Source organism: Dermacentor variabilis, chromosome 1 (genome assembly GCF_050947875.1).
Source record: "Dermacentor variabilis isolate Ectoservices chromosome 1, ASM5094787v1, whole genome shotgun sequence".
NCBI classification, from domain to species: Eukaryota; Metazoa; Arthropoda; class Arachnida; order Ixodida; family Ixodidae; genus Dermacentor; species Dermacentor variabilis.
In genome coordinates, this window is record NC_134568.1 from 204,069,702 (window position 1) to 204,088,514 (window position 18,813).

General features: G+C 46.9%; 1 protein-coding gene across 1 annotated transcript in view; it reads left to right on the plus strand.

Annotated features, from left to right (window-relative positions):
- Positions 1–5,600: 5,600 nt before the first annotated feature.
- The window catches only part of LOC142558838 (bifunctional arginine demethylase and lysyl-hydroxylase PSR-like), a 49,521-nt gene continuing 36,308 nt past the window's right edge, over positions 5,601–18,813 (plus strand). The window contains exons 1-2 of the mRNA XM_075670810.1: positions 5,601–5,655; positions 7,892–8,063. Of these exons, the coding sequence (XP_075526925.1) occupies positions 5,601–5,655; positions 7,892–8,063 (227 nt within the window). The remainder of the gene's footprint in view (positions 5,656–7,891; positions 8,064–18,813) is intronic.

Sequence of the window (18,813 nt, forward strand, 5' to 3'; positions counted from 1 at the left end):
TACATTCGTTCAGAAGCTTCCATTGTTCTTTTTTTCGATTACTGCTGTTTATTAAATTCATTTTCATAATAGCGCCTTTTAGCCTGTTTAAGTAGCGTGTTAAGAATATAACAATATTTTTTTTATAACACAGGGCCCAATTAGAGTTAAAAGGTTGCCTTTTAGTTTTTCTGTATAGGTTATCTTTCTTCCTTAAGTTAGTCAGTAATGCGGACATCATCCACGGGTTGCAGGCATACTTATATTTCTTCTTACACCTAACGGTCCGGGTGCGCATTGAAACGGCATGTAAAAACAACGCAGACAATTTATCAACTGCTACTGCCAGATCTTCCAACAGATTGACCTGAGTCCAATTAGTATTGGTAATGGTATCAATAAATGTATCTTGGTTAAATACTGATGTACTGAAAAAAACGTTGGTGATTGGCACTAGACTGTTAAATGTAACAAAATGGGAAAATTATCGGTTATATCAGTACACACTACTCCCGACACAGGGAGTAGTGTGTCGGGAGTTCTTGTTTGGAACGATAACTTGTTAAATATGACGGGCAGAGCAAGTAGGAAATCTGTGACAGAAAATGATTCAGCTTCGAACTTCGAAAACAGCCGGTTTACACGTGTGAATGAAAACAAAATAAAAACATACAAAGAATCCGAAGGTAATCGTGTATGCGCGTCAATCATTGTAAACATGCACCACTGTACACGTCCCGGGTCCATCACTTGTTCAACAGTGTTATCGAAAGACGGCAGACATAAGTTTCGTCGCACGATTTAATTTGAGCATCTTCAATGATTTCCCGCATGCTGTGGGTTACCGAACAGGGCATATGCTACTGATTAAGATCGCTGGCTATAAGCTACTCTAGGTCAGTGGTTGTGGCGTTGAGCTGCTGGCCATGCTGTCGAGGGTTCGATACCGGCGGCTGCATTCCGACTGAGAACGAAAGCGCCCGTGCAGGGACATTAGGTGCTACCGCAGGTAATAAAAATAACTCTGGAGTCTCCCAGTACGACGTGCCTCGTAATCTTAACGTGGTTTAAGCTTTTATCACTGGCTTTTGCATGGTCTTTTTTTTTTTGCGAAATCTGACTAGCAGAAGGAGGCTTATCCCCGTGTGATAGTAGCAGATACCTTACTTCACTTCAGATTGTGCAAAAATGAGAATATCATTCAAATGAAAATAAAAGTTATGTTGCATGAGAAGTATAGCGGTAATCACCAAGCTTTAGAATTCTTACGCAAAACGCAGGCCAGCTAAAATTAATGATACAATGGTGCCCTCTTTCTGCCGAACTACTTGAACTGAAAACATTCTGTGCTTAGCCACTCCCTGTTCCTTCTTGCACCCCTTATCGGGCGCGCGCTGTTAGTACAATAATGTGCCGCTTACACGTGTGTTCTTGTGGTGGGGAAGTTGTTGGCATGTGTTTAATTACATTCGTCATACAGACTGGTCAACCATTACTTTTATGAAAGTGAGGCGCTTGACGGCCGTCTACTGGATACGGCTTTGTTATCGCATCACATAGGTTGAGAGCAGCGAAGCATTATGTTCGCACGTTAATTATCGATTTCTTGCTTGAATGAGCTGTAAAAATACGGGCAACAACCGAATTCAACTGGAGCACCGATTTGGGCGGCCTGCACCGAACTTGCCTTTCCGCATCGCGGTCGTTGCGGAAGTTGGCCGGCACATCGAAAGAGGCCACGTCAGTTAGTTCCGCTAAATCTTCTGCTGTAGCCGGCGTTCGGATACGCCGGAGAAGGTTATGCTGCCTGTCTCTTTAGACGATTTCCGCGCCAGTAAAGTCGCTACGACTCGAACTGAAGTTACGTTTGACCATAAACAGTGATAAAGTGCAGACTACAAGACTACAATTTCGAGTACTACCACACCCGCCGTGGTTGCTCAGTGGCTATGGTGTTAGGCTGCTGGGCACGAGGTCGCGGGATCGAATCCCGGCCACGGCGGCCGCATTCCGATGGGGGAGAAATGCGAAAACACCCGTGTACTTAGATTTAGGTGCACGTTAAAGAATCCCAGGTGGTTGAAATTTCCGGAGTCCTCCACTACGGCGTGCCTCATAATCAGAAAGTGGTTTTGGCACGTAAAACCCCATAATTTAATTTAAGTACTACCACGTGCGAACTCCATGACTCGACATCAGTGAACGTGGTGTGTGTAGAAAGGCTAGATTCTATTCTGAAGAATTGCTGGCTCTCCCGTAATCGAGAGTATATGTAAGCATGAAATAGCAACCGGCAAATCAGATTGCTTGGAGTGACACTAGCCACAATCTTAAAATGGGTGTAGTGCATGTTCGCAACGGCACACCGCACAACACCGCACCACGCCATACTGTGTGCCAGTTCATATGGACGCTGCCCAGGTAGAAGAAGACAACCAGGCTGAACGCGGCACGCCAGGCAGTGAAAGATGCCAGGGAGAAAGAGCGCACTGCCCAGCTATAAGAATAAAATCGCCTGAAGGAGGAGCCATGGAGCGTGACGCCATCTCTCGAGGCGACGCAAAACCCCCACCGTGGAACTCACGGACCGCTGGCGTTCAAACGAGCACAGGCAACCCTGTCTCTGCGCCAAAAGATGAAAATGAAGTCTATGGTGCCCTGTATCTGCCTTTGGAACGTTGCCTCCCCATTGGAAATGACAAATAAAGCTTCAGCTTACTAGAAGTTTCAGCTTGAGTGATACTGTGAACAAACATTAGCAAGAACAAGGAAGCAATATTTTTGTAACTTGTTTATGCAGTAACTATCGTATGTAATGCGGTCCTATACAAAGGGCTGGGGGCCAGAGACCGCACTTAAGTTTTGACTGGTCGCCCGGTTGAACTCGTTTTGTTCTCGCAACTTACCCGGGTGTTCTCATTTTGGTTCCCGGACAAGGGAACTGGTTCCATGAGGCTGCTTAAGAAAAATATGTTTATTACAATTCATTTGCGAGAACTTGATTTCATAACTCGATACCATCTGTTAGCATCATTGTACAAATCCCGCCCGTGAACTGTGGCGCTACCCTCCCCCCCCCCCAATGGTAGAAGAAATAAAAAATAATCATGTTCGCAAGATTAATTGTGCTGTTGGGCTAGGCGGTTTCACATAGGGCTATTTTACAGTGTCAGAAACGGGACAACCACATAGACGAGACAAGACACAGTGCTTTGTCTTGTCTCGTCTGTATCGTTGTTGTGTGTGTTTTTTTTTTTGCGCTGGAAAATAGCATAAAGGAAGATGTCTGTATAAAGAGCCAGGTTAGTGACTTGTATTTCTTGCTTCCGACACGCACGCTGAGCTAAGTGATGCACAGAGACAGAGCCCAGTACTTCTTGACGTGTAGCTCGTAGCTGGTGGTACCGTGCAATTAATCAGCAATGCTGCGCATGTCTACGTTACTTCGTTTAGTACGCTATTTTTCTTCTGTCTTCTACTGGGAGTTCCGGACACTTAATAACAGTCGAAAATGCTTTGGTCTCGCAGAAATGTAGGCCAAGCAAGCTTGGCTCCTATTGCTCGATTTGTCTGAAGAAGTTGTGGATGAAAAATAGTATAAGGGCAAAAATTCAAAAGAGGTCAATAAAGATTTCGTCAGAGTTACTAATAACACCAAATCTTCTAAACAATGTCACTAAGACTTACGCCGATGTTCGTAAAACAGTAATCAGAGGACCATCATATGTGATGCTATCGAGAGTGAGCCACCATATTCATTTTTAACTACACCTCTATGACCTCGCTCCCACTGAAAACAAGTGAGGTTAAAATGCGAGGCTAAAAGACAGGACGCTTCTAATGCATTTGATAAATATATTGCGCGGTTGGCGAAGAGCAAACAGTCCGAAAGTCTGTTGTGATTATGGCTGATGACAAAGAAGGCAGGTAACTTACGCGGAGCTAAAGCAACCGTCCACGATTCGACGTGAGAATGCAAGAGGGAGATCAACTTTCTTTTACAGACGGCTGGTACGTGCCCCCATCTATTCCCCACTCGTGGGTAACCTGGATCACTCTACCGGAACTGCTCAGCCTTGTGCTCTGGCGACTCATCGTGCCTAACATTAATCACATCCTCGAAATTAGCCGATTTCAGCTTGAATGATGAGCGTGAAGTCAGGTAGACGAATTCAAAAGACCAATTCAGGAACGATGACACTACGCCGTCGCCTGCGCATTTTTCCCCCCCACAAAAACCAAACCGAAGCATCAGTCACAATCACCGTCTGTACTTGAAGCTGAACGAGGTCGTCGTCCAGAAGATCGCCTAGGCACTGAGAGGGAAAATTTCGGCTTTATTTAGAAAGACATCATCAAGTTCCTTGTTAGTGTGGCCATACAATGTTACACTCGTGGACGGGGGCATTCAAGGGCGCCAAGGTTGTTTCCACGAAAATCACTTTTGGGCAATGTAAACGAGTTAAAATATTCGGCCTGCTCGTGAATGAAATTGCATCTTCTCAATAAAATTAATTGGGAGGAGGAGGAAGTAAACTTTATTGCTCTAGAAAGAGTAATTCAGCGGTCGGGCCGGATGTCTTCATCTTCTATTGGTTGATGACGATCTCCGGCCTGCATGGTTGGCGCCCCTATTCCAGGGCACCACTGAGCGTGGCTGCTCGTCGGGCATGATCCACCGGCCTTCGTTGGAGGCTAGGGTCGCCGCTGGAGAGCACGCTCTCCCACTGCTCCGCACTCGGATTTTCTATTTTGTGGAATGCCTTATTCGTATTGCACTCCCATGTGATGTGATAAAGTGTGGGTATTGCGCCACACCACGGGCATGTGTCCCTGTGTTGACTCGGGAACATTTTGCTTAATATATGCAAATTTGGGAAAGTTCCTGTCTGCAGCTTTCGCCAGGAAACTGCCTGTTGTTGAGTGAGTGTATTATGGGGCGGGGGATATCTGATCCTCGTCCCTCTATGGTAATTTTGTATGTCGGAGTACGTTGGGATCACTGTCATGAAATCCTTAGGGTCTCTGTTTAGGTCCTTCTCTGTGGGGATGCATATATACTTTTTAAAGTTTTTTACTGAAACGATGCCGAACTGACCGCAATGGGAGGCAGGCATGTCTCCGACCAATTTATTAAGCGTAGTAAGGTCAGGTATTGGGCCATTTAATTTACAGTCCAGGAACACGCGAGTCAGCACCCAATCATGGTAACACATGCCTGCTTCTCGCTGCTTTCCACTTCTTTTATTCTGGCCTTCACTCGATGGAGATCTTGTTAGAACTACTGAAAATGTGCCACCAATGTGTCAGCTCCTCAGTGCAATGCCAAATTTATGAAACCCGGTTAGCGGCGACGCACCACGCATATCATGTTTTTTCAAGAAATCCATGCACTCCGCCTTACCCGACATCCTGCTACAACTATCAGCTGATTGGTTCAGCAGTTTTGCGACTTCAGCCATAGAGCTGAAAAACTCAGGGGCCCTAGTGACTAAACCAAAACAGTCACTTTTCGAGAGAGAGAGAACATCTTGATTCTTGGATGTCTTGATTTGCAGGAATCGTTTCCTCTTGAGGGGAATCCTTGCGTCGTCTTGGCTGCGACCGCCCTCTCAACCGACATGATCTGGCCCAAGAGGCGGGAGCTGGGCAACACTGTCTCCCACTGTTCTTGGGGTGAGGTGTAGGGGGTAGAGGAGGCATGTCTGGATTTTCTTTGCAATCTATAAGAATGTGCCTGAGTGTTCCTAGCTGTTCGCTGTATTTACGTTGTTCGTCATATTGAGTACGGAACACGAGCTGAACGCTTCATTCGGTGCGAGACAATCTGAGTGTTTCTTGCGTTTTCGTGAGATGTGGATGCGGTGGTGGGAGTGTTCTACAGTTGAGTATGTAGTGTCGAGTGATTTCTTGGTATGTTGCTAGTATAGTGAGTTTCTCCGGGGCCTGGTCGATAATTTCTCGGGCCATTTGCGACCGTCTTTTGGCGACCGCGTCAGTCACGTGGCCTTCGTGGCTCGCTGCTGCGAATGTTAGTTTCGACATTTATTAATAATGGAGTGCGATGATCAGAAAAAGCCTTTAACATTACCTATCCCTAGAACAAATTTGCGTAGATCGCAGTTGTGTCCGTGCCGTGCTTACTTGAAGTAGTACGGAATAAAAGTGGTCATTGCCACAATTTTTTGCATTCATTGAAGTGTTCGAGCAAAAAAAACAAAAAGAAAAGAAAGAACAAGCAGGGCAGGGGGGGTGGGGGTAGGAATTAATAAAAGCCCTCTGCGACGGTGGCTACAGCAGGAATGCTACAAAATTCATACCGAGAATTCGCGAAGGTACATATAAAATGTGGTACGTCACTAATGGGGCTGTCACCCATGTTTTCTGTTATTTTAGACGAAAACGTTAATTCAAAAGGGTGGTTTGCTGGGCAAGTTGGTAATGCATCCTTGACTTAGGCAGCGCGAACTGACGCAGAGTATTTTCTTTCCCTCCGTCTGTGTTAGGTCGCATTGCCTAAGTCAAGGGCGTTAGTATGAGTTACAGTGAAACAAAAATAATGTGGTGCCTTCAAATGTCTTCTTTACACGCTACTACCTCTGATCCTAGAGTTTCTAATGATCTATTGAACTTAACGTGACCTTCGCGATTACCCTTCAGCTACACTTTTGCTCTTCCTTATTGCGAAGGCCCTGCGCTTATGATGTATTTATTGTTTCAGCGCCTTAGTTTGGACGTTCTTTGACATCTTTTCTTCTTTTTTTCCGGGTAGCTTCACCCTGCTTCTGTGAACAGCGAAGCTAGCGTTTGTTTGTTCTCCCTGCGGAGGCTAGATAGCAAATCCGCCGTAGCTCTAATCGCCTCTTGCAGCTCTGCGCTTCGGCCCACTAAGACGTTCGTAAGCTTTCGACTCACGGACACGCGCACGCATGTACGCCGCCGCATCGGAAGTGGCGAGAGCATGCGCTGCACTGGATGCGTGCATCGCCCCGCCCTTTCACAAGCGACTGCGGAGGACCGAGGAGCCTGCTGCTTCCCTTGACCCGTCAGCGCTTGACGTTGTCCCGTCGTCGTTTTCCGTTCGTTCTTTGCAAAAGCGGCTTTTCGTCTCTCGCAGGTCTGCTCCAATTTGAGTTCTGTGCTGCTCTTTAGACAAAAGCGTTCTGGCAGGCAACACCTGGGGAGTTCAGGTGGAAGTTTTGGCGCCCACTGGGTGAGTGCAGCGAAATCCCCATTAGCGAAAGGTAGGTCGCGTCACTTCTGGGGCGTTACTTTTTGTCTTGCGTAAAGAAGTGGCTAAAGCTAACGCCTAGGTGCTTCGCTTTCATAGTGTGCTTCTCCATCGAGAATTACTGAGAGAATCCACTTTCCGGGGCGACACCATTGCACTACTTCTTTTTCTTTTTTCTCTAGAAGACAACAAATCTTTTTTTCATTAGGAAACGGGGTCGCGTTACGCGTGATTCGTCGCAGACTAAAGCTCACAGAAAAAAAACATCAAGCAAAGCACATTCTATAAGCGGTGCCTGGTAGTGATTAGTCACGAGTGCAAAAGAAGTGCCAGACAGTTGTAGCCCTCAGCAGTTTGTCATTGTGATGCAGCTCCAGAAAAAGGCCCTCCCGAAAAGAGCCCCTCATAAAAAACTGCTGGACTACGAAGCCAGGTTCATGGAGCTTCACAGCAAAGCCTTGGCACTCGGGCTGTCTCCAAAGGAGCTGTGCGAACTGCCTAGCGTAAAACGACTTCAGCGTGTAGGCACATCTCCCTGTCTCTTAGCGCGGCTGCTCGGCCAGCTCGCTGGCTTCATCCGAAACGCGAAGCCACCTTGCCGGTGTGTGAGGTTCCTGCTTGCGTTACTCGTGGTTGGAGTGGCCTTTCAGTTTTGGCGCTACAGTCTTCTTTCCCAAAAAGGCTGGGTCTCTTTATTTGTCGAGAGGCACAAGCTTGAATCTGAGCCATGCGTCGTGGACATGCCGGGTAAAATTCAGAACGGCATGATGCCACCTGTCGACTGCGACATCTGCAAGGACCTCAAGAAGGTTTCTAGAAGGTCGTCACTGAGCCAATACGACTTCGAGACAAAGCAAGTATCCCGCTTATTACACTTCTGTATTTTTTTTATTCAACTAAAATCTGTGAAAACCTTCGTGGCCGAAAATTTAGCATGCAGGTATTCGTGGCGTTTTTCTTTTATTGTCGTGCATTCTCTTAATGAACGTTGCATGCTGTCATGGTATTTATTATCATATCTGTGCTCATGCCCTAATGACAGTCTCCTTGAAGAACCTACATTGACACTACTATATATGCCGCAGACGAGTTCGAAAAATGAGTTTCCGAATCGTAGAAGTAAGCTGTGTTCATTTCACTACCGGATGAGGAGAGGGGAAAGAAGGATAAATCGGAACGACTAACCAGCGACCTTAGAAGTGTGCAGGGATTCCGGCCACGGCGGCCGCATTCCGATGGGGGCGAAATGCGAAAACACCCATGTACTTAGATTTAGGTGCACGTTAAAGAACCCCAGGTGGTCGAAATTTCCGCAGTCCTCCACTACTGCGGGCCTCATAATGAGAAAGTGGTTTTGGCACGTAAAAGCCCATAATTTTTTAAAGTCGGCTGGACGCTTAGTGGTCTTCGATGAAGCTTGCATGCAAATGCGCAGATATCTCGGAAAATTCAAGACTGTGCAAGGATACAACAGCTGTGTTAAGTCCGCAATGATAATCTTTCTCTCCGTGTCAAAAAAAGGAAGTCTCTAAAGATACTTCCGACGTACTTTATAAAAAAAAATATGTCGGATGGACCCGCTAAGTTTTCTTATGTACACGTTGCACGTACTATCGCTCTCAGTATGAGCTACAAAGCGAAACGCGTGGCAAAGCGGTAGTGCGTTGTAGCTCGTACTGAGCGCAATAGTACCTTGTTGATTTCCCGGAAAATACTTCAAAATACGATAAATTTCCCTCGCATTGTACATCACTGTCGCCTGTACGCCGTAATTCACGCCAATATCCAGTCACTTCAAAACGCCTCTAAATGCCGTTCTGACACTGAGTATCGTTCAAGTACGCATATGCCCTTGATTCCTACAAATGCTTGCGCAGGCCGCATATACGGCTTATACGACTACATGAGGTAGCATAAAACTACAAACATATGTCGACATGGCCGAATACGCTTTTATATTTGTATCCCTCCGCCTAATATGACGCCCTGTTCGATGCCAATCCCCAGGTTTCCTATCCGCTGTCCCTTCAATGTAAACATAGCGACGTATGCTTGAAACACTGTTCCATGAAAGAAAGAAAGAAAGAAAGAAAGAAAGAAAGAAAGAAAGAAAGAAAGAAAGAAAGAAAGAAACAAACAAAACGGGAATAGGGTAATCAAATATGAGGTGCGAAGCAAGCAATACGACGAGGACCACTGTCGCGCCGGTTCACGAGCGACGGCTGCATGCGACGCGAAACGTAGTTAGCCACAATTTATAACAGCAGTGTTGATGCGTTGCGTCCATCGCTTATGGCTAGTTAACGTCTCCATTAATTAATGGCTGCTTCGCTGCTTCTACTTTGACGTGCTCGAAATTCAGGAACCTACTGCAAACAGCGGCGACACTACTGCTTTTGCACCTATTGCTCAATCGTATTGGTATCAGAGGTCGAGCAAGGTCCATCTATATAGGTCGCGCAGCTTGTAACGAAAAGTGTGCCGAAATCCATTGCCAGAGATGCCAGGTAGTGACCCGCGATTGAAGAACGACAAGGTGAGGGGTGGTACAAACACTGAAACTAGAAAACCCATGTGAAAAATAAATGTTCGACAATTTTTAATCAAAATAAGGTCATGCGAATAAATATTCCGTTTCAAACATTTTTGCTGTAATACAATAACAAATATATAGTTTTTTCTATTTCACAATTATTCGTTCCTGGTGGCCCCTACGAACCAGTGATCCTGGAGTAAGACTAGACAAGGCTGTACAAGCCAGCTGCTATGTCGTGTGGAATGGCATTGCTCACTTGAACACCGCGGTTTCGTCCTAGTTATTTTTTTTCCTTTTCATGTATGTTTGTTCAAAGTGTGGCGTGCGCTTCACTTCAAATTTTGCGTAGCCTAGCGCATGGCACATGGCATTATTTGGCGAAAGGTGTGAGTGCAGAGTTTCTGTTTTTTATCGTGCAAGTTCACACTGCGGCATCCGACGCGCTGTGTCTCGTTGTGACGATAAATGCGGAACGCTCCGCGCAGTAACGTCGCTCTATGTTTCTTCACTCTCCGTAACACGTGGCTCTGAGTGTCCGACGAGCAGCATAATTAGTAAGTCGAATGTTTTCTAAAGGATAATGTGGGGCAATGTTGTCTTATAACTGTTGGACATCAATACATGGTGTCCCACGGAATTGCAAATGATTCTGTGAAAAGGTTTCGCATATATTGCTATATATTAGGACTGTGTGCTGGTCATAGTACTTTTCATTCATTGAAACATATCTTTTGTTGTGTGAATTACATTGGTTTCATTATTCTAGACGAACAAAAGTGAAGTTGCTTTTGAAACTTTTGTGGCAGTGTCATTTATGTCCATCCTATTCCCTCAGCTTCGTAAGAAGCCTACTAGAGCAATTGCTGTTAATAAGAGCCTAATTATGTTCATATTGTGTTGGGCTGCTGAGCACGAGGTCGCGGGATCAAATCCCGGCCACGGCGGCCGCATTTCGATGGGGGCGAAATCCGAAAACACCCGTGTACTTACATTTAGGTGCACGTTAAAGAACCCCAGGTGGTCGAAATTTGCGGAGCCCTCCACTATGGCGTGCCTCATAATCAGAAAGTGGTTTTGGCACGTAAAATCTCATAATCTAATTATGTTCATATTAAGATATACCCCACTCCTGTAGTTTATTACAGTGACCAATTTAGGTCCCTTTACAGCCACGTCACGTCAACTTCATAGAGCTCATCACGTCCCTGCGCACTCATTAACACTGACATGGCGCTCTTTGACTATACCTGGCCCTTGCACCACTAAACTCCAAACATTCATTCATACCCCTATAGTTTAATGACATGCTGGCGCTTCAGCTGAGGTGAGTCACAAGCTCACCTCAGCTTCAAAAGAAAAATATCTGCTGGTGTAGCCGTCAAAATGCCGAACGCTGAAAGAATTTAAACGTTCGCGCCAAGCAGCATAAGACGTTGACGTCACTGCTATTTCCGCATGTGATGTCTCCTTTATTTTTATTTTTTGCTTGCTGTGAGTTGTCCCCCCTGATACGCAGATGGCGACGGTTGCAACGAGCCGCCATTTTCTTGACCTGTGGGCTTCTATAAAAGCTTCGCTACCAGTTTACGTATACCTTGGATCGAGCGCGCAGACTCCGTGCTCAGCTCATTTATTAATCAATGAGACATACGGGGACCGAATACACATCTGTACCGATGGTTTGGTCTTAACTACCAGCTCTTCAGGTGCCGTTGTCATTCCGGCTATGAAAACCACGATCAAATTCAAACGGTCTCACATGACTACATCAACAGCGGCATCGCTTGCTGCCCTGCGTGCTGTTGTCAAATATCTCCTGCAAGAGACACCTCAGAAATGGGTCATTTTTTGCGACTTTAAGGCAGCACTTCAGAGTCTGCATTTTCCCAATATCATAATACTCATGAGCAGCTGACATAAGAAATAAGGGAAGATAACCGTCAAGCTATCGCTAAAGGGCATGAAATTATATTCCAGAGGCTACCTGGACATACCGGCGTTGCTGGTAATGACCTGGCCGACGTAGCCGCCCGGTCTGCGCATCTGGATGCTCAACCAGTTACAATCCCCTTATCAAGAACCGACGCTGCAAGAAAGCTTCATATGGTGGCTAAAGCTATCACACACAAATACTGGTCTTCTCCTAACCTCCCGAAGTGTCATCTTCATAGGCTGGATCGATCCTTAAAGCTACAAGTGCCATAAAATGTTTTCCGCTCTGAGGCGACAGTATTGTGCCGTCTCTGGCTCGGAGTGGCATTTACGAAGACCTAGTCGTGCCACACTGGAATGGGGGATAGGCCAATGTGCGACTCTTGCGGAACCGCAGAAACGATTGAACACATCATATGTATCTGTCCCCAATACGACGTCGAGCGCGAAGTTCTCCGGATAGCACTGAACCAGCTGGACCCTAGACCATTTTTCGTAATGAAGATCCTTGGACCCTGGCCGCACGCGTCGATGGCACAAAAAGCCATGAAGGCGCTCTTGAAATTCCTCAAGTCGACAGGTCTTGGGAACCGTGTGTAGACTCGGTGCGAACCTTCCACTGTGCGCGAAACTGTGCTCTCTCTCTCTCTTCATCCCCATTCTCCCTTCCCCCAGTGCAGGGCAGCAAACTGGACGTGCATCTGGTTAACCTCCCTGCCTTTCCTGTATTCAATTTATCTTTCTCTCTGTCGGTGCTCAGCTCACAGTTAAAGCTTGTCAGCTTGCTATAGGCACTCCCTTTATGAACAAGAGACACCATAGCAGCATGTTTCCAGGAACCTAATGAAATAACTTTTGTTGCTTTGAAAGCGTATATCAGAGCTGTGGAACTAGGAACAGAGATTTTGATGCAACCATTACTTACGCTACATCGTGTTGCAGCTCCAGCGGTAGTGAGCACACCGGGCTGACACAGCTCTGCTCGGGTCAAGTGGTCAAGTAAACGGGGCACGCGAAACGTCGCATGAAACGTCACATGAAACGTCACGGACATGCCGTCGCAACTCATCGCCAGCTATATCCGCCAGCTAGATCATAATTTGATGCCGGGCACACGAAAATTGCGTACGTTGTATTTAGGTTATCGATGTCACAAGAAACGTTTATAATTGGAAGCATTATCGGGTTATTTTGCTCTAGTCATTCTGTGGGCTATCCGCCGTCACAATTAAGAGGGCAGGGAGCATAGAGGGCTAGAAGCACAGACCGAAAATAGGCACGTCTATTGGGTTGCTCTGAGGTCAACACATTAGCATGCAGGCTCCTGTGGCGGCTACGGTCATGCGCTCGAGACGACGTTATTTTTACGTCAGCCAGCAGCGGGCGCGCAGCCAGCAGCGGGCAGCCAGCGCGCTCAGTCTCCGTGCTCCTCGCTATCGCAGCGCGATAGCTGCCCGCTGCTGGGTGACGTAAGCCGAACGTCACCTCAAGGGGCGCGACTTTGCGCTAGCTGCAGCTTCCCAGTTTCGTTTTCGCGCGCTCTGATAGCCGAAAGTCGTCTTGCCGCAGTTCCGCGGGTAATCGCACTTGTCCAGATCCAAATGTTCTTATGGTTGGTACGGAGAGCCCGCTTCAATATTCCCAATTGCAATGAGCCAGCTGAAATTAAAGGTTTGAACGTTAATTAAATATTTTGTTAATTAGCGAATAGTTATTACGCATCACCAGTCATGCCGTGGTCGCCACCACTGATGGCATGGGTCCAACGGAACTATCCTTTTATTTCAGAACGGCTATTTTTAAATAATAATTAAAGTCTTCGTAGAAACTCCCGGTATTTAAGGCTACATAACATTTGCGCCGCCTTGACACATCCTCTCTCAGGGATTGGCGAAGAATGGGCACATACCAATATCACTTACGCAGTGGCGAAGTTATCTATACGGGAGCATGCCTGCACCGGGTTGGCTTAGCGTCTATGGTGTTGGGCTGCTAAGCACGAGGTGGTGGATTTGATTCCCGGTCGTGGTAGCCTCATTTCAATGGAAGTGAAAAAAAAAACACTCATGTGTCGTGCATTGAGTACATGTTCAGAAACCCCAGAGGTCAAAATTATTCTGGAGTTCCCCACCACGGCCTATCTCATAATCATATCGTGCTTTTAGCACGTAACTGTCTATATGATAGCCACTGTCTATCATATGGAGGACGGTGCGCGGCCTTGGCTCGTCTCCACAGCGACGACACCCGTTTTCAGCCCTAGCCCTCCATCAAGGCCGCTCACAGGTCGATATAGCCGAAGATTTCTCTGCGAAGATTGCGGGCAGTGTAGTCACCATCAATAGCGCAATTCTGGGTGAGGCTCCTGCGACACGCTTCCCAGAATTGAATGTGTCCTTCTCACTTGAGGAATTGGACGCTGCTCTGGCCACATGCAGGCGCTCATCGTCGCCAGGACCAGATGGCATCACCTACGCTGCTTTATGCCTCCTAGGTGAAGATGGCCGAAGCAGACTTCTGGAATGTTATAACCAGTCATGGAATGATGGCGTCGTTCCTGAGCGGTGGAAGTCCAGCCGCTTGATACCACTCCTGAAGCCGGGAAAGTCGCCACTTGACCTAGCGTCCTACCAAACCATTGCGCTGTCCAGCTGTGTTGGGAAGGTCATGGAAAGAATGATTCTCACCCCCCTAGAGTGGTATCTTGAGCGCCACAACGTATACCCCGAGGCCATGGCTGGTTTTAGAAGAGGCCGTTCCTCTATTGACAACGTCATCGACCTCGTCACGTCTGTACAACAAGAAAAACACTACAAGCATATATCGTTTGCACTATTCCTCGACGTGAAAAGCGCCTATGATAATGTAACGCATGAGGCCATCATAGATGCCCTGGAAAATAATGGAATTCGTGGACGCATGTTTCGGTGGATTCGGAGCTATCTATTCCAAAGATCCTTCTTTGTGCACAGTGCAGATGGCCGAACTGCTGACCATTACACTTGCCGTGGCGTCCCTCAGGGTGGGGTTCTTAGCCCCACTTTGTTCAACCTTGTAATCCTTGGACTTGCCGACGTTCTACCACATACAGTAAACTGTTCCATATATGCTGACGACATATGCATATGGGCCTCGGCTGTTACGCGTCTCCAGCTGCGTGCACGGCTCCAAAAAGCCGTGACCCTAACATCATCGTACCTGCGTGCTCAAGGCCTCAGCATTTCAACCGAGAAGTGCGCCTTAGTCGCTTTTACCCACAAGCCCATGACCTGGTACCCCATTTCTATTGACCACCAAGCACTTTCCTACGCAAAAAAACTCACCAATTCCTAGGCGTTATTATAGACAGAGACCTTTCATGGAGCCCCCACATCTCATACTTGAAGAAGAGGCTTACTTCTATCTCCCATATACTGAGGTTTCTTGCCGGTAAAACGTGGGGCACATCCGTGGCATCTATGCTTCAACTATACAGGACGCTCTTCCTAGGATACTTGCAATACAGCACACCAGTGATGTCCAATGCTAACAAAACTAACATCCATGTCCTACAGAGCATTCAAGGCCAAGCCCTTCGAACATGTCTGGGGCTTCCTCGAAATGCTTCAACTGCGGCAACAATTGCCACCGCGGGAGACCACCAAATATTGACCTATATAGCTATCGACGCACTCCGGGTGCATGTTCGCCATATATCCAGAGTGCCTGACCGCCATCTCGGTCGCTTGCCTGAGAAAAGACCCAAGGCAGCGTTCTCCAGATCAATTGCGGCTAACCGGCACTCTTTGTCTTTGAGGCACTCACCCGCAACAAGAACGCCATCCTCTATGAGGGGCTTGAAGAAGCCTCCTGTGTACCTTGCTGTTCCAGGAATAGTGAAGAAAGTTAGCCTGACCACCGCGGCTCTCAAGCAGATCACATTGAAACTTTCGCATAGTTCATACGCTAACCGAATCCATGTTTACACGGATGGTCCTCTCTCGGAAAATTCTACGGGCGCCGTTGTTCTACCATTTCAGTCGGTCATCATCAAGTTTAAAACTTCACACGTAACAGCATCTACAGGTTCCGAACTGGCCGCTCTTCGCGCTGCTATCGAATATATTGAAAAAGAACCGCCCAACAAATGGGCAATATTTTGTGACTCGAAAACAGCCCTCCAGAGCTTGCGAAGTTTACGACGTGGCAATTATGAACAGCCGGTGTCACAAATCAACGAAACATGTCATTGCGCTTCTGAACGAGGACATGATATCATATTTCAGTGGCTGCCGGAACACTGTGGCATCGTTGGTAATCACCTCGCCGATGACGCTGCCCGACGTCCCCAGGCTGGCTCACCGACACTCCTTATACCTTTATCCAGAGTCGACGCTGCAAGAGAGCTTTGCAGTCTCGCTCGTACCATCACGTTAGGTTGCTAGCATACACCACAGAACTCTAAGTGCCGTTTATACAGCCTCGACCCATCACTGAAACTTAAATTACCAGCGAATCTTCCACGACGTGAGGCAACACTGCTGTGTCGGCTGTGGATAGGAGTAGCATTCACCAACTCCTACAGCTATCGTATTGGAATGGCGGATTCACCAATGTGCGCTAAGTGCAAGTGTGAAGAGACCATCAGTCACCTTCTGTGCCACTGTTCTCGCTTCGATAATCAATGTGAGACTCTCCAGTGTGCCTTGAATAGACTGGATGACTGGCCATTTACGGAAGCGAAGATCTTGGGAGCCTGGCCTCACAGTTCATTAGCGCAGAAAGCAGTTCGAGCGGTTTTTCGCTACCTGAAGGCAACAGACTTGAGTGCCCGACTATAGACATCCTACACCTAAGTTCTCTCTCTCTCTCTTTCACTCCCCATTTCCCTCCCCACGTGTAGGGTAGCAAACTGGACTCTGTCTGGTTAACCTCCCTGCCTTTCCTTCTTCCCTTCTCCCTCTCTCTAGCACGTAACACCCCCGAATATAATTCAATATTTTTCGGGAACATACACAGTGGCCCAAGCTAGTAGGCGACTTCGGTCACTGCGTGTATCAAAAAGGTTAGATACCGCAAACTGGATGAAGTTCCCCAAGGAATGCTAGTCCCATTAAAAAGCTTCTTTAGAGTCTCCGCTTAATTCAGTTTTCCTCGATCAATCAATCAATTATGCACCCACTCAGCGGTGGACCGATGGTTCAAGCTAGTGAGTGGGGACACAGTAGCGTTTTTAAAAATGTTGAGTAATACAGAGAATACCCAGCACACACGACCTACATATGTCGGTCGCAAGCAACGGAGATAGTATTCACGCTGCTACATTTGCAACATTTACAAGACGGAAATATAGTGGGCTTATTATTGATATTTCTAACGTTTTTGTCTTCGTATATATGAGCAAGCTGAAAACACTAATTACATATCCTTCTTTGTTTTTTTTTTTGCTGCATCAAACTTTTAAAAATTGCCTTTGGCAAATAGAACAATTTTAACTAGGGGTGTGCGAATATTGAAATTTTCGAATACGAATAGAATACGAATAAGACAAAAAACTGTCTTCGAATATCGAATCGAATATCCAATATATCTGTAGTATTACAAAGTTGCAAAACGAGGTAACAATAGCTTTATTACCCTATTAGAATTAATATTGCGTTTTACAAGGCTGCTTCAGGTTAAAGAAGCACTCAATATAGGTAATGCCACTCAGGTAATGTCAGGTAACGCTCTCAGTCAGTTAAGGCGCTTGTTACAGATTATCGTGAAGCAAAATTAACTGCTCGACATGTTCAGAAAGTAAGCGCTCTCTATGCACTGTGATAACATCTCTGCCGTTAGAAAATACTCTTTCACTAAGAACTGAGGTGGCAGGGATGGGCAAGTACTTCTGGGCGAGTGCACTTAAAAGCAAGTACTTGAAGCGGCCAATGCACTGCCACCACTAACAAGGATCCTTGCCCCTTTCCAGGAGCGGCTTTTGCGCATAGTCTGTAACTTCCCTCTCAGGGACAGATGCCAAATGTGTCTTCTCTTTGTTCATCCCTAGATCGTCAAAAGCATTCCATACACTGGATGCCATCAGTGGACACGAAGTCGACGCTGGCACGGCAGTGTTTTAACTGGCTTCCACGTCAGCTGCCTGGAGCTCCCTTGTCACTAGGTCTTCCAGCCAGATCACCTGACCAGAGTCTGATGAACTGTGGCCTTAAAGCGCGGATCAAGAAACATGGCCAGGCTCCACTTCGTCAAATTCGCACTCCACAAAACGAGTCTTGATACATTTTATAAGATTGTTGGCAAACCCTGAGTTGCCTTTGCAACCTTCGAGGCAATGCAGCATTCCAAAATAAGTGGAATTTGACATGACAAGGAGGGGTACTTTTCAGCACTTAAGATCACATTTGCGTCAAACAAAGGCTTCAGTGCCTCCACGAACGCCGCTACATCTCTCCACTCTGCAGAGTTAAGGGTATCTATGCCGTGTCCAAAATGGTGAGCTCAAGTGTGATGGACTCTTTGAGTTCAAGGAGCCTCATGAGGTACTGTCTCTTCCATCAACATCCTGCACAACATGGAGCACGTCTTTGTTTAACTGCCTCTGCAGTTAGTTCAGTCTTTTCTGCGCACTAGTGCTGTGTTTGTAGTGTCCAATCGCTTTCGCCTTCTTGCAGAGTCTGTTGATTGCCGGATTACACGACATCGCATCGCTGATCGCCAGCTGCAGAGTGTGCGCAAAGCAGGCTCGCTGGAGCCATGGCAGTCTCCTGGCAGCCGCTCGGATATTGCGGCAATTGTCCGTCACGATGTACTTCACGCAGTCGATTGGTATCTCCCAGTCGGGCCATAGGTGCTCCAATGAGGCAGCTATGTTCGCAGCCGTGTAACTCTCCGGCATATGTCGCGTGTTCAAAGTGAAGTTTTTCATTTCGAACTTCACGTAAGAAAATGACACGGGAGGCTTAAAAAGCTCTCGTTGGCACGTGACGTCCATATATCGCTCGTAAAAGCGACAGTGCTTGTTCCTTGTTCAAGTGCTTTTCGTACCTTCTGTCGTACCTTTGCTCTTGTTTCGTCGTACAGGCGCGGGACGAGCACACGCGACAGTTTTGTATGCGATGGCAGACTGTATTACGGTGCAGCTGCTTTCATCAGT